Source organism: Thamnophis sirtalis, unplaced genomic scaffold, assembly GCF_051295495.1.
Source record: "Thamnophis sirtalis isolate CommonGarterSnake01/CBP01778 unplaced genomic scaffold, rThaSir2_p1.2 scaffold_11, whole genome shotgun sequence".
In the NCBI taxonomy this organism is placed as follows: Eukaryota; Metazoa; Chordata; class Lepidosauria; order Squamata; family Natricidae; genus Thamnophis; species Thamnophis sirtalis.
Window position 1 is genome coordinate 46,499,431 of NW_028261391.1, and position 25,360 is coordinate 46,524,790.

Sequence of the window (25,360 nt, forward strand, 5' to 3'; positions counted from 1 at the left end):
TCCATCCTCTGGTCATCCTTCCACGATTTACTGACCCATCCATTAAATTTACATGTGACTTTTTCTTAAAACAGACAATTTCTTAGGTTTTTTTAATTTATTTCACACTTTTCTTTTGGTTTGTACAAGAAATTTACACCACCTGGAAAATATACAATTTCAAAAATAAAGTAAAAGAAAAATATACAGTGGTGCTTAAAGTGGGTTAAGCGAGAGGTATAGGTTGCTAATAGTTATAGAAATGACATGCACCAAGCTTTTCCTTTGGTCTAATGGTGTTGTGTCAACACACCCATTTTGCAAGCTCTCGTAATAGTGGAGGGAAAGGGAACAACGTCCAGAAGTGAACTGAGATTGCCTCTTCTCTTGGAATGCACATAATTTCCAGAGTGTAGCTAAATGCCATCATCTTCTTGCAAATAGTCCCAAACTCTAGCTGGGCTACACCCTTCACATTTTTTTCTATCTGTTCCTTTTTGCATAAAGAAGAGCAAGAAGACCTGAAGCAAAAGTTACACTAAGCTAACAGAAAGCAGCTGCTCTCTATTCTAGCAATATGGCAATTCTTCCCGGATTGGCCTAAATAGGATGTCAAAACTGCAGTATGCTGTACTTTGGCTGCTTCCCAGCCAAAGCACCAATTCTGGGCAGTTGACTTTTTTATAGCCAGAGGAAAAAGGCTAACAAAATCTAACCAAGCTGACACAGTGAGCATGCCTTGCACTGTCTGGTTTGATTCTCATGGGTTGGAACCAAAATATAAAACCTGCTGTCAGGGTCCTTTATTCAACCCACTGATCCAAATCTCTTCAGCCTCTTATAACCTCAAGGAAGTTTGTTTACTTAGCCTGAAAAGAGAACTCACCTCTCTCCAGGAAAGAGAGCACTTCAAACTGTAGTTAACTGGCTATTTTGTGAGCCCAATTCCTTTGGGAATGGCTTTTCTGCAGTCCACAATTTTGACTTACCCTCTTTCACTGACCATTTTCTCCTGAGCATTTACTGGAAGACAAAGAGGAGGTCAGGTAACAATCTAGTAGCCCCCACATCTTTCTTTCTAGAAGACTGGGTAGGTCAATATTACCCTCTACAAACAGAACTTCTTTTCTTTGAAAGGAGCTCCTTGCATTTGTCACTGGCATGTGAGGGTAGAAAATCAACAGTAGGTCCGGACTGAGTACCCACTGAAGTTATTCTATCTAAATGCAATCAATAAACTTGATTCTGAGTACAGATGCATGGAGAGCTTTAAAGGAGAGGAAGCTGCACAAACTAGGAATCATACTCTGGTTTGCAATTAGTCTTGAGCAGATTACAAAACTAGTTATTGTATCCCAACAGGATAGACTGCCCTGCAAACATTTGTAGGACTTCACAATGATCATGGTTCAGACTGGACTAGATCTTGCAAAAATGATGGGAAGGGAATATGGATGCCTGGGAAATGGAGCTTCTGGAAATATAGAGGATATTGTAGAAGGAATCAAGACTATTATTAGGGAAATGCAGGAGATTTAAACTCAGCCATCTTTGACCCTCAAACAAACAGGACATGGATGTTGTTGGGCAAACAGATAGAGGCTGGATGAAGGTGAGTGGCGAGAGAGATATACTCAGGCAAGCAAAGTCATGAGAAAGACACTCTGAGTAGCGTTCCAACCAAGGGCAGAAAAGGTAAGTAAGAGGAAGTAGAGTCATCCAGATTCCCTCACAGCCAATAGGTGTGCTATGCTTAGGCTTTATTTTAAAACTCACCCTTCAAGAAGGGAGAGGAGGACAGCGATGACAAAGTAATGGGAACAGAAGCAGTGGAGCCAAAATATTTGGTATAGAGCTGGGATGAAGGGTTGAAGGGAAGAAATATTCTGGATTTTTTTTTAAAAAACAAAGAAAGTAAAATAAGTGCACAAAATCTAGTGACACTGAATTCCAACATTTTATCTGTCAAATTTTGGTGCCATAATCTAGACATAGGCTCCTGGGATAACCAAATCCTGAGATCTGTTTTAAGTATCTTTGGCTTTTATAATACACTCTTACACATGCCTACTGTGAAGCAAGTCCCACTGAGTTGAACACTCGTACTCTCAGGTAAGTCAATAATATGGATGCAGCAATATTTGGGGGGAGGGGGGTTAGGTGAGAGAGAGAGAGAGGCTGGGTCTCTGTTTCTATAGCATTGGAGTCAGTATGCTTTCCCTTTAAAAAAAAACTTAGCATAGGGTCTTCCCACAAAGCTTTATGTGGGAGAAGCCAAAGGACTTCTTTTCTTTTCGGCTTTTAAAAATAACAGAATTTAGAATCCTGAGAATCAGCTTTGAATCTAGTACAATTTATTAACATTTTTGTCCTATAAAAAGAAATAAGCTTGGACTAATGCCCAGATCCCCAATTCTTTGGCCCACATCATCTACTGGCCAAAGAACTGCCTACAAAGGTCCTTGCCCTTCATAACTATAGGATGCATGTGCAAAAAAGGAAATAAATGCAAATGTATTTCATCTGCACAGTAACAGGGTCCATAGTACAGGCTTTGATTGTATGCATTTATGTGTTTGGATTTTTAAAAAAGATATACTTCACATACAGCAGAGAAGTGGACTAAAAATCCAAGAAAAGCCTTCTGTAGACAAAGCTTCCTCAGCCAGCCTAAAACCGGCATCTAACTGGATTAGCAGCTAATTAGCTGTTGAACAGCCAAATCTCCCCAAATTCAGCAAATGGTGGCTGGCAGTCCATTGGGTCATTACATAAAGGTAACAGATGAGCAGAGTAGAAGCAAAAGTGCTCTACACAATCCTGGCATTCCCATCAATGCTACCCTCATCTCCAACCAGCCCAAAGAGCAAGAGGCAAGTGGTGATTCCCAAGGTCTTACGGAAGGCCAATTAACATTGGGACTTGAAAGGCAGCAGCGTTTAACAGCCCCTTACAAAAGCAAAGGCTATTCCCGCTTCATTTCCAGTGAAATGCTGGAATAAAGGTTGCTGCTGCTGCTTTCAAAGGAAGGATTTGGATTCTCCTTCTCCTAGGTTGGCCAGGAAATCTTTAACCAGGTCCTCCTATACCTCCTAGAGTTAAGGCAAGCTGCCTGACTTCACACACTATTCTACTTTTAATAGCCATTACTGTTGACTTACTGAGAGTTCATGACCAAGTTTAAGTGATGGAACAAGTTCTATCACTGAGATTTACAACTGGAAAGATATCTCTTTCCACTATTGATCTGAGATTCACTGCATTCTCAGTTGCTCAGTCAGACAAAATCCCAGAGAAACATGCTCCAGCCTGGCCAGTATCCCATTGTGGCAGTGTGGTCCATTCACTACAGCTTCTACAGGCATGTTCAGATCTCAGTAGCTGCAATCTCCTCCAAGCAGATGCCTTCACTTCCATGCAGCTCATATTCATCCATGTCCCGGGCCTCAAGTTCAAGACTGAGATGGCGAAGTTGGCACTCTAAATCGCGATTGTGCCGATACATCTGGATGTAATTGTGCTGCAGCTGCTTCTGGTAGCGGATGACCCTGTCCTTCTCACTTTGCCAAGTGATACGCTCAGCCTGGAAAACTTCCTGTTGCTCCTCCCCACGGCGTCGCTCACACAATAGCTCTGTGCGCAGCCGTTCAGCTTGTGCACGCAAACCCTGCAGGGTATCCGCTGCTTGTCGCTGAGCTTTTACCTCATCACATTCAGCCAACAGAGGGCAGAGTTCTCCACTAGTGCTGCGCAAGGCATCTAATTCGTGCTCCAACCTCCCCACCTTCTCACGTAGCAGCTCTGCTTCACTCTTGCGCCTGGCCAACTCGTTGGCACATACTTCTAACTCCATTGCTTTGGTACGGGCCATCTCCTGCAAACTCAGGGCCTGTTCTTCGCTCGTCTGCAGCTCAGCCCGTGCTTCTCTCAGTTGGGCCCTGAGTAACACTAGCTCATTACCCCGCTGCACGACCTCTGCCTGAGACTCCTTCAGCTGTTGCTTCAGTAATGAGATCTCACCTGACTTCTGGCAAACCTGGTGGGAAGGGAAAGAGATATAAGATGACGGGGAACATGCCACAATGTTCCAATTCAAGTTCAGCAGAGGTAAGATCTGATTCTGTGATATGAATGATGAGAGCACCTGTTGCCTTTCAGTTCAGGAATAAAAATGGACTGAGACAGATCACAACTCAAAGTTGCCTTCGTGTCAGCAGAGAATGAGATTGAAAACCCAATAATATCAATGGAATGAACATTCTCCTGTACTTCTCTACGTACAATAGATCAACAAACAGAGAGTATTTCAGGGTAACGAAACATTTCTTCTCTCTTTATTTCCCCTCTTCTGTTGTCCTTCCCCACATTATTTCCAAGACCATATCAGAATACTATAAAAAATTGTGTGTTTGTTTATCTGGGATTCATATTAACCCTTATTTTATTTAATTACATTTTTCCTGTTTACAACAATCCCTTAATTCAGGGTAGACTTGGGATGGAGCTTGAGAGTTTGCTGGAAGGATGCCCTTCCTTCCACCTACATGGAACAGATATTTTTTTCTTTATGATCTAGGAGGGAAACATCTACCACTACCTAGGACTGAACTCTTAACCTTCTGAGTGGGAGGTGAACATCTTCCTCACTAGCCACCACACTGCTCATTTAATCACAGTTAAATTAGAATACAGTTGGATGAATCCATATGATACACTGAACTATGAACCAGAGATAAAATCTATATTAAATAAAATCATATTTTATGACCTAATATAATGTGTGAACTGTGTGTTAGAACGTGAGAAAGTCCATGGAGTGCTTGTGTGACCAATTTGCAAAAACATTTAAAATGGTGGTGCAGTATAATTTTATGGTAATTCCAGCTTACTGGAAAACTAAGCTTGATCTCTCTCTAACCTGTCATTATCTAGCTAGCTGGACATTCTTAATGCTGATGCCTCGTTCAGTTCCACGAATTTCAAGAACTACAGAAGAGCACCCCTCCCACTTACCTCCCACTTGGTCTCTTCCAACCGGGGGCCCAACTCGGTGTGTTCCCGCTCAAAGGTGGCACAGCGTTGCTCCAGCAGCTCACGCTCAGCCAGCAGCTGCACAAAATCCTCCTGGAGTTTCTTCTTCTCCTGCTGCAGCTGGTAAATCTGTAGTTGCAAAACCTGCTGACTACGCTGAGCCTTTTGGGCCGATTGCTGCAGTTTAGCACTGAAGCCCTGCCGGAGCTCTTCCATCTCCTCTTCGCAGCGCCTTTGCTTTTCCTCATATACCTGGAAGGAAGATGGGGGAAACCAAGGTTAGAAACTAGCACTGACAGATACCCAACTCCTGCAGTGTCCCTGGGTCATGCACTCATTACTTGCAACTTCTGACAAGCAAAGTCAATGGGGAAGCCCGGTTCACTTTAAAATCTTGCTACCAATTTAACAACTGCAGGGATTCACTTAACAAATGTAGCAAGAAAATTCGTAAAATGCAGCAAAGCTCACAAAACAAATTTCTCACTTAGCAACATAAATTCTGGGCTCAACTGTGGTCGCAAATCAAAGACTACCTGCTAGTCCCTTTGTATCCTGGGCTTTCTGTAACATCCTCCTTCCCAAAAGTTGCCTCAAACAAGGAGGCCAAAGTTACTCCTTTGCATAACTGCAGCTGTTTTAAGTTCTAAGGAAGACAATAAACTGTGGGCAGGCTGTTAAGGAAGACTCTGGACTATAAACATTAAAGGAGGACAGAATTATACCTCTAAGAGTGCCACAGTGGTTGTTCCAGACAGGAAGAGAACAAAGTTTGAGAAAGAGATTAAAACAGAGATGAAATAGTGCCAAAAAAATAGGCGCATGATTCAGAGGGTGAAGCAAACTCTTTATATCAGGGGTGTCCAAACGTGGGAACTTTAAGACTTGTGGACCTCAACTCCCAGAATTCCCCAGCCATGCTGCTTCATAAAGACAAAATTACAACACAGAGATCTATTTGGCCATTTTAAAAATAAAAGCAAGAAGAATAGAGAGATATACAATTCTGTATGATGGAGAAATTGGAAAGGAAAAATGGTTTTACATCTTTCCTAACACTACTCTGAGATTAACCAGTGAAGCTGAACAATGGGAGATTCAGGAACCAATATGTTTGCATAGCACCTAGTTAAACTGAATTTTATTACACAATGAAGTGATGACAGCTACCAACTTAGATGACTTTAAAAGGGAATTAGAAAAATTCATGAAGCACTTCACTATTAGTCACGATGGCAATACGCCACCTATTCAGCACATAACAAAGCTCTAACACTGACCTCTAGCTGAAAATACTAAAATACAAGATTTTAGATTAGGGAACTTTTTATACAGTGGTTTTCTTAACAACAGTTTATTGGCAAGAAGATTTTGCATGTAGGTACATGCAACCATTCTTATGTCACATTAGATCTCAGCAGAAATACTCCAAAATTACCCACCTGTATCATAAATTATAATAAAATTATAAGATACATTCCAGGAATTATTTATATGGAGGAAAGATCAAAGGAATAAAAGTTGAAGCAGCTAATAATAGAAGAATCAATCACAATAATGAAAATTAAATTATACTGCTAATTAATCCTTACAGAGGATTGATTGTTTTCCAGCAGTATTCCACTCGGTGCTGTAAACACCCACCCTTTTTCTCCACTGAGGCTGCCAAAAATAAGGGAAAAACAAATCTGGCACTTGGCCTATCTGACCCTCAAGGAAGCTCATATTTCCTGCAAGTTGTTGAATATAATCCAACCAGTTCCAGCCCTAAACCAGCTGCTACATGGAAGTTGCCTACCAGTCACTGATAAGAACAGCTTTCCTGCAGAAGCAGTTTTTAGAAAACAAACATTCCCTCCCCACCCCTGTAGATCAGAAAGAGCAATAAGACACCCTCATCCCCACCCCCAGCTTACCTGGCAAATGGCCACCTCATTCTCATCCAGACTCTCTCTTAAATGCTGCAGCTCAGCTTCACGCTCCCGCAGCTTCTCTTCAAGTTCATGGACAAGGAGGGCTTCATCCGCGCCATTGTGCATAGGGGAACGCCCCCCACAGGAGCCACTGTCAGAGGAAGGGTGCCCACGGCCACTCAGGGAACCCGTGCTCTTGCTTGAGGATGACCGCCCACTGTCTGAATTTGATGGGCCAGTAAGACCGCGGGAGCTGCCGCTGCCATGGCCGTCAAGATTAGCATGGCCTATGGAGACGCTGAGTGGCTCTATTTGCTGGCTGCCCCCAGTGCTGTAAGTGGGAAGGCTGGAGAGGGAATTACGCCCAGAGTCTGACATTGTCCCAGAGTGGGAGCTGGTACGGCAGCTCAATGAACTGAGCTTCTCTGTAGTGCTTACAGCATTGGCACCAAAGAGCTGGGCTAGGCTGGATTGGCTCTCAGAGAGCACCGAAGTCCCAGGACGCAGAACCAAGTGGCTCTGCAGTGGGAGGTTGCGGTTCTTGGGCATAACTGGCTTGAAGGCTGTGGGGCGAATTAGTGTCTTCTCTATGTTCTGAGAAACAGCAAAAAAGCAGAACTTAATGAAGGAAGGACAAATGAACTGAAACCCTCTCCCCTTCATACGCTTTTAGCAAGCCTCAAGCAGAAATACCCACATTTCATAAAGGAAAAGATGGCTCCTCTTTATCCTGGTACAAAGTTAGTGGAGGTTTGTTTCAGATAGTGCATTATTTTCTTTATCTGGCTAGGAAGAGTTCCCAGCCTAGGAAGCCTATCACAATTGGCCACTAGCAGCCAACAGAGATAGAAACACCTCACAACATTCTTTAATCAGTGTGGACTGGTTGGCAGATCTTCCTTACTCCTATGTTGCTAGAGAAGCAAAGCGGGGGGGGAGAAAACCCCTCTGATTGATATTATATGTGTTTCTCACATGCTTTCATTACAAAATTAAAGTGTAGGAAAAGTTTGGCAGGCCCACTGGGGGAAGAAGGAGCATTATGATTGTTTTTTTTTACTGTTCAATTTGTATTCATTGTCATATAGATCAGAAATTGGCAAGCTGTAGCCCTCAAGCTTTTTTTTTTTTTGGCAGCCCCCCAAAACATTTAGGACAGTGTTTCTCAACCTTGGCAACTTGAAGATGTCTGGACTTCAAGTCCCAGAATTCCCCAGCCAGCAAATCTTCAAGTTGCCAAGGCTGAGAAACACTGATTTAGGATAATGCGCAAAGATTCTTAGAACACATATTGAATAAGAATGGCATAGTTTTCCTCCATTATTTTATAGATGTCAAGTGAAATAAACATGTCTCCCAAAAACTGGACCTACTATCCATTTTATTTGTGTAGGAAGGACTAAACCTCAAAAATGATTAAGGAACCCAAAATTCTAGCTCTATGCATGAAATCATCTCCCTTGGCTACCAGGAAAAAAAAAAATCAAACAAAGCCCAAGTTCTCAGAGCCTAATCACCGATAGATAACCTATCCTTGCTCTAGACGGAAAGATCTAATGGTCCTGCCAAAATATTGCCTTTTCTTACCTTCTCAAGTTTCCCCGAAACAGGGACCAACTTGGGAGGTGGTCCACGGATGATACCACTCCGTGGCTTGTCATCCTGGAGATCTTCTGCATCACTACAGGGGCTGATGGGGGACACAGTTTCAGTCCAGTCTTCGTCATTGCCGCAAGCATAGCTGCTCTTCTTCGTAGGGTGTCCATGGCACAGAAGCTCTTGGGAGCCAGCATTTCCACGCAGGGGGAAAGCACCAAACTCAGAGGTGGCCTTATGGCAAGGCCGGCCTGAAATAAGGCTACTGACACTTCCCATGTTTGCAGGAGATGAGCTGGCAGTAGTACAGAGTTGGGAAGCCCCTTCAGTGGCAGATTCAATGGAGACAGGCAAGGTTTGCACTATGGCCATGATGGTCACAGTAGAGACTTTGCAAGTGATCTTAAAGAAAGAAAAAAGAAATATATATATATATATATATAAAAATATATAAACTGAGAACAGGCACTAAAGACAGTTAGATTACTTTGAGCTTTGTGTTTTGGCTATTTTTATGAAATGCATAAAAATCTGAATTTCTGCAAATCTGGACTGAGACTTACATTCTTTTTGTTCACATAACAAAAAACTATGCCTAATAAAATATACTTTACCTTAATGTGTTGACGTGGATCATATAACATATTAACAAATGACCCAACCCCATTTTTTCCTCAATTTGGTGTCCTGTCTGATTCCCAGCTACTTTTAAACTGTATCGAAGGCAGTTGTTTGGAATTATGGTATCGATTCTGTTTATGACTTGGATGTTTGGCAAAAAATATTTATTTTCTGTTACCCAAATAATTAAAAGTTCAAATTGCAATAAACCATAACATAACTAACCATAGCTGAAATCAAGACCCTTACTCTCCTTGCCCCATCTCAATATAATAAATTATTATCAGTCATATTTAAATGATAGTTTTTAATGATATAGAACTGGGGAAAGAAATATCAGTAGCTGATGCATATACAGATTTATTGAAAAACTTTACTGACAGTTTCATTAGAAACAGTTACTGCCTATTGTGCTAAAATAAATCAGTTTCTCAATATTATTACTGTACTGTAGTCTTAAGTCATAGAAATTTGGTCCTTCAAAAGGAAATGGAGGATAAGAGTTTGGATAAGAACTTTTTTTTTGCCAATTGCCACTGGATAACAGTAGGCAATGCAACTTCTACCTTCCTCCCCTTTCACACACACACCAGAGGTGGGTTGCTCCTGGTTCAGCCCAGTTCGGCCGAACCGGTAGTGGAATTCAGGACTGGGTCGCAGAATCGGCAGTGACCCAGGCCTGCCATGCCCCGAACTGGTTCCATCACTGCCACTGGGCCACCGCCATTTTGGTTTTTTACTCACTGTGCATACGTTGCAAACCGGTAGTAAAACCAGCAGCAACCCACCCCTGACACACACACTTTCACACAGAGAGACAGAGACAGACAGACAGACAGACAGACAGAATACAGCAGCCTGTCTAACCCCCCCAACATTAATTCAATTTCCCGTATATAAAACAGTGTGTGTGTGTCCTTCCCCTGCCACATAAGCATGTGTTTTATGAAAATGATATCAGCAAAAGTGATAGCAAAGAGATTCACAGTCTTGCTGTGTCTAGAGAGAAGTGGGGGACAGAGCTCAATCTTCTGACTCAGGGTCCAATTTCCAGACCTGGCCTCTGTTAAAGACAACACAAGCCAGGCCTTGGACTCCATAAAGCTATTTATTAGTTCCCAGCTCCATGCTCTACCAGACTACAGGTCATTGGAAAGGTCTGTTAAAAAGGCTAAATGGAGGAAGATGAAAGAAGCAGCTTTGGGAAGAATGGAAAACCTCAATAACAAGTGGAAAGAGAAGCAAAGAATGATAAAGAACAGAGACTTAGCATATTTCACATCTCATTCACACAGGAGACATTATCTATTTAATGTAACTGTTATGCAGAGGCTGGTGTCAGTCACAGAAACATGCTAGGAGACTTTGGGCCAGTGCCACTGCTGCACAATGTTGTTTGGAAAGGGGAATTGGACAACAGGGTTTTATGTATGGACCACCTTGAGCTTTTGGAGAAAAGGTAGGATAAAAAACAAACATTCTAAATTAGACGAAACTAAGATTGGGTAATTTATGGTTCAGCATTTTACAAATCCAGCCTATATGTGCCTTTACTGGCATTTTGGGGTCATAACGGTCATCTACAATTCAGTTATAATAGTTATGATAGCTGTAATTAAAGCATAACATGGATTACTTATTTGAACGATACCAATACAACAACTGTACTTTGTTATATTAAGTTTAGCATGTTATGTGAATCCAGCCAAAAGACATCAAAGTGTGGATTAAGAGGCCCAGGAAATTATACTAAAGCCTACTTTCCATGGATGGCGATGGTAGGGTGTATTTTTTTCTTTCTTCCCTTGATTCAGGCAGACTGGCTAAATAAAACATCAGATCTTAGAGAATCTGTTGTTTGCAGATCTTCCCATACTTCTCATGCTCTGGCGTTCTTATGCAGATGCTCTGTTTAGATGAAAACCAAACTCAATTTTACTGGAATGAGGTGTTCGGGTGGGAGGGATGATTTTTTTTTCCTTTTGTTTGCTGAAAATGCCTCAAGTCTAATTTTGTTTCTATTCAGTGTCGTTCTAAACAGATGCTATACATGAGTTTCTATGTACGTGTGCGTGGTATATGTGCATGCAGAATATTCAAATCCGAAAGATTCGGTATAATTAATCTAATGTTTCATTGCCAACCTCACAATTATTCAGCAGCAGTGAAGCTTCTATGTATGTGCCACAGCACATAACCACATCTACACAAACAGTCGTTCAGACACAGAGACCTCTTGCACACATATCCAAGTGGCAGGAATAGAATAAGATCCACTATCATTTACAGAAAATTTTAACCTACTACTTTCTAGACATCTTGGAGAGGGGGGTGATTCCTCTCTCAGGCTTTTATTTCAAAGGAGCATAATGTCACCTACCAGGGGAAATAGTAATAGCCCAAAACATGCTCATCTGGAAAGAAGATAAGCCTCTCCTGGCCCTTTAAGCTCTGGGGGTTAATGTGGATGACCTATACTTACACTGTGATGGTTTATTCCAGCCGCCTCTCCTAAGTAAACAGTAACAGAGTTGGAAGGTACTTGGAAGTCATCTAGTCCAACCCCCTGCAGAAAACCTGTACTAGGGATTCGAACCGCCAAACTGACGACCTTTCTGACTGACAAGCTCAATGTCTTAGCCACTGAGCCACGTGGCCAAGCAAGTGTAAAGGGGTCGTAAGGGTAATTGTAATAATAGATTTATATGCCTCCAGGAAAATTTGAGTGTGTTTGCTGTCCACCTGATTTGGCACTGTGAAGGGTTTACAAGCATTTTCCTTCTGCAGTTGTCCAAGTCTCACAGGAATCAGAAGCATTTCCACTTAACCAAAAAGAAAAAAAAATGGACTAAAAAAACGTTACATAAAATGTTTTTGTAAATCCATCCCAGAATACCACTTGCGCTTTCTGCAAGAGCATTCTCCCATTAATTAACATGACGTGTAGGAGGCGCTTTATCTATTCAGGACCTGCAAAACACTTGTCTGGGGTGATAAATACGAGGATTCCAGGAAGGTTTTCCATGCTTTGCCAGCAACAAAGGAGAGCACTGGGGTGGGAGGGGGGAGTCCAAATAGCAACAAAAGTAACAGCTGCCCCCCTCCACTTCTGCCAACTCGGCCTCCCACTCCCTTTGCTGCTGCCTATACAACAGATTTCCTTTTTATAACCTGCCCTCTGCGCTGTGCTTTAAATAGAAAACGCCTGTACCTCCTGCTCCTGCTGGCAGTTCAGGATCATGAAGTGGAACTAACTTGCATTTATTTTAACCTTAGGCACTAGACCAGCCCTTGCTCAGCTCAGCTCCATTTTGGGCAGAGCTGGATGTCACTAGCACTGCAAAAACAACACATCTGCAAAGGGATGCTGAGGAGATAGAAAAACTATGACCTCTGGTTTAATATTTGGCTATGCTTCTCTCTTTTTTCTTTTTGTAAACATTTGCTTCCATCCCATTGTCTGCTCTCTAATGAAAGACAGGCTCCTCCAATAATCCCCAGGGCAAAGGGGCTTAAGAGCTCATTGCACTTTTACTGGGATGATTAAAATGAAAAACTCTTGCTCTTGATTTTAAAGCAAGGACAAGTCTTTGGATAAAGCCTCTCAAGTTACACCTCTAAATAAAAGGTAGAGGTACCCCTCGCACATATGTGCTAGTCGTTCCCGACTCTAGGGGATGGTGCTCATTTCCGTTTCAAAGCCAAGGAGCCAGCGCTGTCCGAAGATGTCTCTGTGATCATGTGTCCAGTATGACTAAACGCTGAAGGTGCACGGAACGCTGTTACCTTCCCACCAAAGGTGGTCCCTATTTTTCTACTTGCATTTTTACATGCTTTCGAACTGCTAGGTGGGCAGAAGCTGGGACAAGTAACAGGAGCTCACTCAGTTACGCGGCACTAGGGATTCGAACTGCTGAACTGCCAACCTTTCTGATCGACAAACTCAGAGTCTTAGCCACTGAGCCATCACGTCCCTACACCTATAAATGCAGATATGTAAATCAGAATTATAGCTACTCTTTGACTTACAAGCAATGTTTAATGACCATTTAATGACTCATGACCAGTTCTCACACTTACGATGGTTCCAGCATCCCCAAAGTCACATGACCAAAGTTCTGGTGCTTGGCAACTAACATGTATTTACAATGGTTTCAGTGTCATGGGGCCCTGAGGTTGTCATTTTTCATCTTCCTTGGGTGCTTCTGATAAGCAAAGTTAATGGGGGAAGTCAGATTCACTTAACGACCGCACGATTAACTTAACAATGTAGTAATTCTCGTAACCATGGCAAAAAAGTCATAAAATAAGGCACAACTCAGTTAACATCTGTCTTGTTTAGCAAAGGGAATTTTGGGTTCAATTGTGGCCATAAGTTGAGGACTCTCTGTACTTTAGACCAGTGTTTCCCAACCTTGGCAATCTGAAGATGTCCGGACTTCAACTCCCAGAATTCCCCAGCCAGCATTCGCTGGCTGGGGAATTCTGGGAGTTGAAGTCCGGACATCTTCAGGTTGCCAAGGTTGGGAAACACTGCTTTAGACTAAGGCAACCATCAATTCTGGGGGGAACAAAAACAGCAGAGTTTGTATTTCTGATACAGTAATCCTTCTCCCCAAATATGGTCAGAAACTTGACAAGACATTGAGTACTGGACACAAATTACAGAAGAGAAGAAATAAGGACCGCACTGCTACTCCTCATCAAGCAAACCCTAATGTATAATACAGAGGCATGTTACACAAGCCTTAATAACACAAAGAAAATACAATGACAATATGTAAAAGCAGATTAAATTAGGCGCTGAATGTGTAATGATTCTATGTTTCCAACCGGGGGTCCCTCTCAATATTGTGAATGCAGCTCCCATTATTTCTGACCATCCCCAGCCATGTTGACTGATGCTGCCAGAGTTATAAGAAAAAATATTTTTAAAAAACAATTCATTCGGTTATCACTATTTCCCACAGATTAAACATAGACCAAGTTTTCGTCTTGTACTACAATTGCTCAGTTCATCAATCCGAGTCGTTTGCTTCATTAATGATTATTTCTACATTATTCCCTTTTTCTATGTCATCTCTCCTTTCCTTATCCCTCTCTGCCCTCCCTCTCACCCTCACCTACAGTTGTGAGTACATTTAATCTTCTGCTGTTAACTATACATCAGATGAAGTGGGCTGTGATCCATCAAAAGCTTATGCCATAACAAACTACTTTGTCCAGTACATGGTATAAGCACATCTTGTTATTTTTGCCACCCAAAAACCCAAGAAGCTACTCCTCGAGAAACATTAGGAGGGAATCCTCCTGGACCATAATCTGGTACTATCAGGGTATTTTGGGATGTAGTGCACATAATTCCTAGCTAGCACAGTCGCTTCTTCTTAGGCTAGAACTGCAAGTTGCCTGAGGTTGAATCATTCTGTTCAGTTCAGTATTCTTTGTACTCACTGGCACCAACTCCATGTTTTCCGATTTTACTCGTAGATGTACCTGATGATGCTAGTTAGTAGATCCAGAATACTAACAGAATAACAAAATAAGAGCATTGGAAGGCACTTTGGAGATATTCTAGTCCAACTCCCTCCTCAAGCAAGAAACCCTATAGCAGTTCAGTCAAATGGTTGTCTCTTCTTAAAAACTTCCAGTGATGGAGCACCTACAACACAAGTGTCCAATTCGCTGTGTCACATTACCGTCACATGACATTTCGTAACATTTTTCCCATTCACAGAGCTGGGGTTGGCATGGCCTCCATGTGATACATCCGACCTGCCAGTTTGACACTCCTGACCTACAACTTCTGGAGGCAAGTTGTTACACTGATTAATTGTTCTAACTGTCAAGAAATTTCTTCATTTTAAATTGGTTTTCTCCTTGATTAGGATTAGTTTCCATCCACTGCTTCTTCTTGTGCCTTCAGGTACTCTGGAGCAGGGGTCCCCAACCCCTGGGACACAGCCCGCTACCAGGCCATGGCTGGTTCAGAACTGGGCCATGCAAGCAGCAGGAACTTGCAAGCGGAGTTTCACCAGAACCCAACACTCACACAAGTGGAGCTGCATGCATGAATGGTGGGCACTTGCACTCACACGTGCAGCTCCACTTGTGTGAGTAGAAACTTGCGCTTGTACAAATGGAGCTGTGTGCATGTCCATGCCTGCCACTCACACGAAACTATCCTCCCTCCCCCCTTCTTGCACCAGGCTGCCAAGTCAGAAAGGTTGGGGACCAATAAGTTGACACCCCCTTCTTGTGGCAGCCCCTTATATATTGGAACACTGCTATCATGTTAACCTAGTCCTTCTTTTCATTAGACAGTTCCTTATATGTTTTAGCCTCCAGTCCCCTAATCGTCTTTGTTGCTCTTCTCTGCACTCTTTCTAGAGTCTCCACATCTTTTTTACATTGTGGTGACCAAAACTGGAGGTAGTATTCCAAGTGTGGCCTTACCAAGGCATTATAGAGTGGTATTAACACCTCACTATCAGCATTGACAGAATACCAGCTTCTCCCTTTTAAATTTATTTTTAATGTTTAAAATATTACCAAATAGAGTGAGGCAAAGGGTGGTATTTGTAGGCACATTGGTACCCCAGGCACTACACCAGAGATCTCAGAAAAAGACCCATGGACTGTTTATTTTGACAAAAGGAACCCACGATTGAATCAATGCTTTGAGCTGATGGAAATACAAGATCAAATGCAATTTGTCCAGGGTCATGGATGTCTATAGGCAGAAATGATACCATGTGCATCATGATGTCATCATTCAAATGGGATGAATTATGTACTCTGCATCAATTGCATCCCAAAGTAATTAACGTAAGTCAAATGCGGCTAATGGTCACCTTAAGTTTGAAATTAGAAACGTGAAATCAGAATTCAAAATTGAAAAGTCAGAGGAAACAATAGAGTGACCACAAGTGGGGGGAGGGGAGAGAGGAAGCAAAAAAAAGAGACAACTGCACTTAAATCAGTTAAATTAGACTGCAAAAACTGAGCAAAAAAGTAACTTTTCTGTTCTGGGTGAAAGATATCAACAACATACAACTGAATTTGGGGAGGTGTTCATTTTTACAGAGTAGCAATTTGAGTATTCATGACAGAACAGATTTTATCAATGAGCCTTCAACCAAATGAAAGATTTTGCTCTTACATATCGCGAAACAAGGGAAGTTGCTTTTATTTGTTACTTTTCGTTATTATCCAGATTTTTGAAGTCCACAGACTTGCTACACTCCACGCCATGGTGACAGAATGTAACCGAGAAATTGGGCCAATGTACTCACCAATCAGCATTAAATAGTGATGACAAAGTGGCAACTTTATACATGTAGAAGAGACCTTACAGAGGGGTCATCCCCAGGAGTTGGAATATAACTTTGTATTTGGAGATAATGGTAGGCTTGATTCTTCATCGTTTGATGAATAGGAGGGGACAATCATAACAGAACTGAAGAGAATCATCTCAAAAGTCCTCATTTCAATGAACGGAACAAATTGATAACTGATTGTACTGAAGGATGACTTAATCTATCTAATCTGAACTAATCAAGTTAATCTCACAATTAATTGACTTAATTTTAAAACACAGGTAGTCCTTGACTTACGACATTACATTTAGTGACTGTTCCAAGTTACAACAGCACTGAAAAAAGTGAGTTATGACCGTTTCCCACACTTATGACCTTTGCAGCATTCCCCCCAGTCACATGATCAAAAGTCAGACATGTGGCAATTGTTACATATTTATGATGATAATAGTGTCCTGGTGTCATGGGATCCCCTTTTGCAACCCTCTGACAAGCAAAGTCAATGAGGAAGCCAGATTCACTTAAGCATGTTGCTAACTTAACAATGGCAGTGATTCACTTAAAAACTATGGCAAGAAATGCAGTAAAATGAGGCAAAACTCATTGAACAAATGTTTCACTTACTAACATATTTTGGGGTTAGTTCTGGTCGTATGTTGAGGACTATGTGTACACTAGTTCTCTTGGTTACATGGAGGGGGAAACCTATTAAAGCATAAAAGCAGCATGAACTGTAATACTCAGAAGGGTTTTTGTTATGTTCAAATACTGAAGTATCTTATGTCCAAGTGGCTGGATATATAGTTTTATAGATTTGAGATTCTTCATAGGAACTATCTTGTGATAAGATGTGCAGCCAATAAATTTTATTAATACATAAACGTGGCTTAAGAAAACTCGCATTAAGCATGCCAAATAAGGTTTAAGCCGTTCAGTCTGGCCAAATAGGCAGCTAAATTAAAATCAAACCAACTCCTCCCCCCCAAAAAAATAAGATGATAAAGCAGTTTTCAGGGGGCGGTTTTCCCAAATTGCTCACTAACAGCATTGAAATGAAAAGGAAAAACTTTTTTCAGTCCTCATCATTCGTTTGGGGTATGCTGGGTACCGTGAGGGAATTTTGGGGGTGAAATTAGAAACTGGGAGACCAAAAATGTAACCCATATCTTATTCATATATTTTAATCTAAAGGTTGAGAATACAAACGTAGGTGTACTTATTTCAAATTGGCTTCCCTGATTAAATTTGTCATATTGCAACTGCATGTGAGGAACTGGAACGCAGTGAAATCCGCTGCCATCATTCAGGGCGGAGGCCTTGTCCATCTGGCTGAGCTTTGACTACTTTGATCACAAGCAACTCCCCAGGGTCTCAGACAAGTGACCTTTCTACCAGCCACTATTTCATCCTTTTAACTAGAAATATCAGAGAATGAACCTAAGACCTTTCGTGTGCAGTAGCCTATCAAGGAGGGAAAATGCCTCACATTTAACGTGTACACCAATTCACATGCAAGTATTCCACGTTCATTAATCTGGTTCAACCAACATTTTCTGTTCTCGGTCTGATGCAGCATAATATCTTTCTAGTTGCTTTAAGCATGCTTTGAAAAGGACAGTGCTGCTGCCAACATTTTCCTTGGGTTGTGGCTAAATCTCCTTGGAGAAGCAACTCAGTCACAAACCAGATGGTATAAACAATACAACTCTGAAGTTATAAATAGGCCCTCAGAAAACTACCCAAGGCAGATAGCCATCACAATCTGATAGCCCGGATGGGTGACCACAGGGGCACCAGATCTTGAAGAGAAAGGGTGTTGGTACTTACCTGATACGCCTCTTCTCATAGTGGGGGGAGGAGTATCCAGAATGGGTTGACCTTATCCTCTCGTGATTAGATTGAGTCAGATAAGCTCTTTGGGCAACGCCCCCTGGCACCAGGACTTCCCCAGTTTTAATGACGAAGAGCTCTATCCGACTCATTGCACCATTCACTCCAGACTCTTAATTCAGTTTTTAGCTTTTATTGTCTTCAACATCAATATTTATATAACTACATAAACAATGAACATAACACTATTTGTACAAACATAGTCAGGGAGGGACTGGATACTCCTCCCCCCACTATGAGAAGAGGCGTATCAGGAAAGTACCAACACCCTTTCTCCATAGTGAGGGGGGGAGGAGTATCCAGAATGGGACGTACCAAAGCCTGCACGTCCCTAGGGAGGGAGACCCCTGAGGCCCCGTGTCCCCCACTCAGGCCTGTTGAGGCGTGGGCCCCACCCTGTGAACCGCCTGCAACACCCTGCGGCCGAACGAGGCTTCTGCCGAGGCAAAGGAATCCAACTTATAGTTCCTAACAAAGGGAGAGGGGGAAGCCCACGTGGCTGCCCTGCAGATTTCGGCCAGGGATGCTTGTGTGGCCCAGGCCGTGGATGTGGCTGCGCTCCGCGTGGAGTGGACTGTGATATGATTTGGTGTCTGTAAACCCTGCGATTGGTATGCAGTGGCAATGCAGGTTCGCAACCACCTGCCAATAGTAGTGGAAGTTACCTTGTTATCCAGGGATCCTGGTTGGAAAGAGACAAACAGGGCTTCGGATTTCCTGTTTCGCCTGGTTCTCCTGAGGTAAATCCTCAGAGCCCTCCTTACGTCCAGAGTGTGCCACTTCTTCTCCAACGGGTGAGAAGGCTCTGGACAGAAGTTGGGCAAAATCAGTTCCTGGGCTCAATGGAAGCAGGAGCACACCTTGGGGATGAAGAATGGATCCAGCCGTAACACCACTCTGTCTTGGTGGAAGATGCAGAGATCCTCCCTGGTGGACAGCGCTTGCAGTTTGGATATCCACCTGGCGGAGGTGATGGCCACCAGGAACACCACCTTCAGAGTCAGGAACTTAAGGGAAACTGTTCATAACGGCTCAAACGGAGTGCCTGTTAGAGTGTCCAATACCCTGTGTAAGTCCCAGGAAGGGTACCTGTGTACCGTAGGCGGTTTGAGATTGGAGGCCCCTTAAGGAATTGCCTGACCATGGGGTGGTGCGTCAAACTCTGGTTTCTTCCACACAGGAGAACTGATGAGATGGCTGAAACCTGTCTCCTAGTTGTGTTAGGAGCTAACCCTCTATCCAGGCCCACCTGGAGGAAGTCCAGAACCTGTGGCACCATAGCCTGGATGGGATTGTACCCGCGGGAGTTGCACCAAGAATCATTTGGAAGCCCCGGTTCGTCGCTCAACCCCTGAGGGGAGCGACGGAGCGCTCCAGCGACTTACAAGCCTCTGTGGTTAGGGCTTGCCTGCAAGAGGCTTGTGCCCGGTCCTCCTGCTGCCCGGCCAAGGTCCTTACTGAGTGTCTTCAGATTCACTCAGTGGCCAGGGCAGCGTGCCGCCCCAGGAGGGCTAGTGGCAGTCCTGATCCTGCAGGAGGAGGCTGTGTGCGGTGCAGGGAGGCAAGGCTCGACGGGTCCAACCGAATTTTCTTTAAATCCTAGTAAATTGCTAGAGATCCAGAATGAGCAACCTTTCACGACCGAAGTCCTGACGCCAGGGGGCATTGCCCAAAGACCTTATCTGACTCAATCCAATCACGAGAGGATAAGGTCAACCCATTCTGGATACTCCTCCCCCCTCACTATGGAGAAGATCAGGATTCCATGATATTAGCTTAGTTATCCGTGGAGCCTTCATCTCCCAATAAACAATTGCCTACAGTTGGCACAAATCAGTTACTCAATGGCCTTCAAGAGAGTGAATCAGACTACAGCTCCATCATTCCTAATCAGCATGGCATTAGTTAAAGCTAGAATTTATTTTTTAAAGCCACCATTTTTTTCAAAACCTTTTCTATAACAACTGTTGTATGTGATTAGAAAATACTCAAGAGGCAGTAGTAATATAAAAATGTCACAAAAGTAATCCACAAAAGCTGCAAAAGTATAAAAAATGTGAGACCATCCACACTGACCATATATCAAAGCTGATGCGAAATCCTTCTGCTATAAGCATAGCCCCAAAACTAAATTTAATTTCATGCATGTACATAACATAAACTGACAAAAAAAAAATAGAGATCTTGATAGACTTTATGACTACATACGTAATAGTATACCCAGTTACAGGAAACAGTAAATATAAATGTTTTTTAAAAGATTCTACCAGTGACAAGTATTCTTCCTGCTGTGTTAACTAATGTTTTTAGGTTTAAAACAATCCCAAATGGAGCATTTTATAATAATCTAGTTTGGCTAAAACTGAATTTACAACTTAAAAAAAATGTTTATTGGTAAATTTCAGTGAAACATTTTCCAACATTTATCTTTTGAAGGAAACATGCCCTCTCTGGCTCACACTTGCTACTAAGTCCTCATCCAGAGTAGACATCTGTCCCAAAACTAGATCTGTATTGCAAGCAATACTCCTGCTGCTTTAGACCCTGTTTGAAGTCAGGATCCTCTTGTTTGTGGCATAATCAACATCACCCAGCAACCACAGAGCTAAGGGATTATGGGTGAAATAATCCAACACAGTAAGGCAGAAGCTGAAGTAGGAAACAAAGCTGCTGTTTTCATGCAAATATGGCTTGAACCGATGAACCTAGAACTCCAGGGAGGTCCTGAATTTGACTTCCCAGCAGGGTCATTCTCAGAGACAACAGCCTAAGAAACTTGCACACTCTGCTACTCCAGGCCTAGCACTTGGGAAACCCATTATCCAAGACAAGAGAGCTCAATAAGAAGGTCAGTTCAGGAGAGACTGTTTTTGAAAATAGAAATAAAGACATAGAGACTCAAATATTAGAAGGAAACATAGAGTTTTTAAATAAGCAAATCCCCAAAAAGGATGTGAAATCCTAAAACTGAGAAAGTAGAACTGATGAGTTCTTAGTTATGGAATGCATTTGATGATGAGGGTTAGCAACTGTAAGTAGCTTAATGGAATTTCATAGAATCAAATTTTAAATGGTCTATCTTATATTATTCCTAAGACTGTCATGATATTATATCCCTTCCACATTTAACAGGACAAATCAAACGTTTTCTGTTTAACCCAAGGATTTCAAAATACTAATATTGTAGCTTAATGTGTGATCAATATTTGAATGGACACAAGGATTTCCTCCAGTAGTCTCTATTTATTAAGGGTGGTCTACCATCCCTATTATCAATCATGATCATGTAGCACATGAAACCATGGTTTGCTTATATACATTTTTTGAATGAACCTGAATTGAGTTCACATACCCATTAAACCCATATCAATCACATTACAACCTAGTGGAGTATGTAAACCTACCTCTTACTAGTAAAATTACAACTATAGTATTAATTTAAATTGACTTTTTATTTTCCTTAAGAGAAAGCACGAAAAATGAAACAGCATTTTATTCTTTCAGTTCTTTAATATCAGAAGTCCAGAATCTCTTTCCAGATCAATTACATAAATACATACATGTATTATACATAAAAAAATTAAGTCTGGGAGAACCCAAATTTCTGATTGTCAAAAACGTCATGGAGAAAACCTGTTATCCTTCTAGTCATATACCATATTTTTCGGAGTATAAGTCACACCAGAGTATAAGACGCACCAAAGTTTTGAAGAGGCAAATTAAAAAAAAAAGTTTTTGCACTCTGCAAACCTCGCGAAAACAGGCCCGTTTTTTCCAAAAAAGAGCATGAATAGCCTTTAGGAGGCTTGTAGAGTGCTCTGGGGGGGACGACATGATTTTAAAAATGGCCCATTTTTCACTCATTTTTGCCCTTCCCAGACCCCAGAAGCACTCTGAAAGCCTCTTAAAAGCTCTACACGGCCATTTTGGTGAAAGGGTGGGTTTCGGGAGGCAAAAAATGCTGTATTCAGTGTATAAGACGCATACAGATTTTCACCCACTTTTTTGAGGGGAAAAAGTGTGTCTTATACTCTGAAAAATACAGTATGTAACAGGTTACAAAACAAATAATACAATAAAGCAGGGGGGAAAGTATTCAGAGCCACTATGATAATCAGGTATTCTTACTAGATTCAAGGCATTTTCTAAGTGATCCTGAATAATTTTTAATGGACATGTATGACTACAGTTGGCAGCCTGTTTTATGGGTTCGGCATTGTTAGAACTGTAATTTTAAATGCTAATCAGAAGTAATTTTAAAGGCCATTCGTGTGTTCTACCACATCCTTCCCCAGCCAGAAGCCATCTAGTTAGACTGGACATACAAAGATGCCAGCATGAGTTAATAAGGTGGGGTAGTGGAATCAAAACACCAATGCCATCTCTGTTCTGACTCCAAGGAGCTCACATTTACAGCCTATGACCCAAATCTTATCTCAAAGATTCTGTGGACAGATTTTATTTATGTCCAGAATCTGATCAATTGCAAAATTTTGCAAAATGCAAAAATGTTTTCTTCCCTAGTTAAACTTATATATTCCATTGCAATTTGTTATTATCTCCTGTACAACACAGCCATCATTTTGTGTTTTTAAGCACCAAAGATACAACACATTTTTCCACACTAAATTTATTAAGCATTAACCATCTCAATTCAAAGATACTGGCACTGTCACAGTAAGATGCTCTGTGAAGAAGAATAAAGCAGAGGTTACACAAAGGGTGCACACAATGGGATAAAATGGCATGGAGAAGCTAAAAAAAAAACACATTAAATCTCAGACTAAAAACAAGCTGCAGGAATGGAATAAATCCCTTGAAAAGCAGTTCCTCATCAGGACAGGTTTTGTAATAGCTGCAGATATGCAGAGCTAATGAATTATGATCACTGTGAGTCAGTGAATGCTGGCTAGATGTGAAACAGCAGCCCACCCAGAAAAGCACCTACTGCATACCAATCAGGGACATAATTCAAAAGGGACATAATTAAGTTAACCTGGCAGGGAATCTCCACATGTATTTGAGATAAGGTAATGAAAACAATAATTCTCCTCCTTTCATTGAATGGTCCGTGTTTATGCATATGTAGCAGTGGAGGATGGGATTTTAAGTCCTGCCATGATTTGCAATAGCATAGGAAAACAACTTCTGCTTCCAGGCAGATGATTTCACCAGACTCTGCCCCTTTTAATTCATTCCATTCTGCCCCAGTGATGTCTAATCCAAAGTGAACAGGGATGATTTTATCTGCAAAAATATGTCACAGAGAATGCAGAAAATCAGGAGCCCAGTAGCCTCTTTTCTACCATTGAAATGTATAAAATTTCTTAGTCAGAAAAGATGCTACCAGATGCCTTCTGATTTTTTGCTACCATAATCTAAGAAGTTCTTCTACAATGGCTTTCAGGAGTCTTCCGTTTCAAACAAAGTTGTTTATGAGATTCTGTAAATACCCAGTGAAGAAGAGTAAGCCCAAACATGTTTGATCATATTAGTGTCTTTTCAGTAACTTCATATCCCACAGCTCTTCAGTAAATCAGGGAGCACACTCGAATTAATGCTCAGAAAGAGGCTACTTGGAACTGTGTTCTCACTTTTTTCACATTCCAGGACTCAACAAGGCCACATCTCTGGGGAAAACCCCAAGCACCAGTTGAAAAGGATAAATTAGATGCCTGGTGGAGATTATTCTTATTGCTCCTCCACCAAACTGATAGGGGACATGATTGAGATGTATAAAATTACTCATGGTGCAGACAGAGTGGACAAGAAGAAGTTGTTTTCCCCTTCCAAGAATACTAGAACCAGAGGTCATTCTGAAATTGAATTCTGGCAGACTTCAGCACAGACAAAAGGCAATACTGTTTTACATAATGCGTAATTAAACTCTGAAATTCACTACCACAATATGTGATGTTGGCTACCAGCTTGGTTGGCTTCCAAAAAAAGTTTGGACCAATTAACAGTAATCATGGGGATGGCTATTAGCCTTGATGGCCATGCGACTCCTCTGAAGGTCATGTCCCGATAGATCAGAAGGCCTTTTGTGAAAGTGTTGGAACAAACTACTGGGTCAGGGGCACTTGATCCAGCAACACACTGTTTCTGCTCTTGCGTACCACCAATCTTGTGATGAATTCAGGGCCATTCAGGAAGCAGAGTAGAAAGTATTTGCACAGTTGCTAATTTGTATGTGCAGCCCAATTTCTAATGCAAGCATACACAATAAATCATGTGAGGAGCAGAACACCAGCTCATAGTTAAAGTGTCACACAAGGTCATCACCGTACCCCCAACTCTCAAAATTTGAATTTGCATGGCTTAAAGCTAAAAATAAGAAAAGCAAATCGGGGACAGTCCCATTCCTGCCAGCCACATTTCTGTGATGCATGCCAAGCCTGCAAATTCATCTTTTTGGGTAAATACAATATGCAAATATTTTCAAGAGAAAGAAATACATTTTGTACTTTTTGAATAAACATTCCAAAGCCATCTTAACAGCTTAACTTATGAGCTGGGCATTATTATCAACCTCCCCAAATTTGTTTGCCTATATATATTTGTTAAAATAAAGAGGATATATTAACCATTAAAATGAGGACCTATTATCCTGCAGAATAATTAGATATATCTGATAATGCTTTGGATAAAGTGTGACGGCGATTTTTAAAAATTTGTTAGCAACAACAACAGCTTAAGCCATCCCTGCTCAGCACTATATAGTACACGTTTACATAATATTTAATCTGACAACCCAAAAAACTATACAGAGCTATAATCCTTACCAGCCATAACAAGAGTAAGAAAATTAGCGTTTACATAAAAGTTTAGACTACTTTAAATGCTGCACACTTATTATTTCTGGAATGGTGATGCACACAAGGAACTTGAGCAAGTAATGGCATGCCTGAAACTGTTATGGGGATCTGTGCACAGGAAGCATTTGAACTGAGGACTTTTCCAAGTCAACAAGATAGACATATTTTACTATATATTCTTGAACAAACCTCT

The 25,360-nt window shown here is 41.7% G+C and overlaps 1 protein-coding gene across 4 annotated transcripts in view; it reads right to left on the bottom strand.

Annotated features, from left to right (window-relative positions):
* The window catches only part of LZTS2 (leucine zipper tumor suppressor 2), a 75,120-nt gene that overhangs the window by 5,019 nt on the left and 44,741 nt on the right, over positions 1-25,360 (bottom strand). For 3 of the 4 annotated variants that reach the window (XM_014060547.2, XM_014060621.2, XM_014060771.2), the window contains 4 exons: positions 8,511-8,921; positions 6,927-7,517; positions 4,993-5,262; positions 1,184-4,015 (listed from right to left, as the gene is read on the bottom strand). In XM_014060547.2, coding sequence (XP_013916022.2) covers positions 3,347-4,015; positions 4,993-5,262; positions 6,927-7,517; positions 8,511-8,891 — 1,911 coding nt within the window. In that variant the 5' untranslated portion in view covers positions 8,892-8,921 and the 3' untranslated portion in view covers positions 1,184-3,346. Of the gene's footprint in view, positions 1-1,183; positions 4,016-4,992; positions 5,263-6,926; positions 7,518-8,510; positions 8,922-25,360 lie in introns of those variants that run through there. The other variant, XR_015698051.1, reaches the window with a different exon arrangement.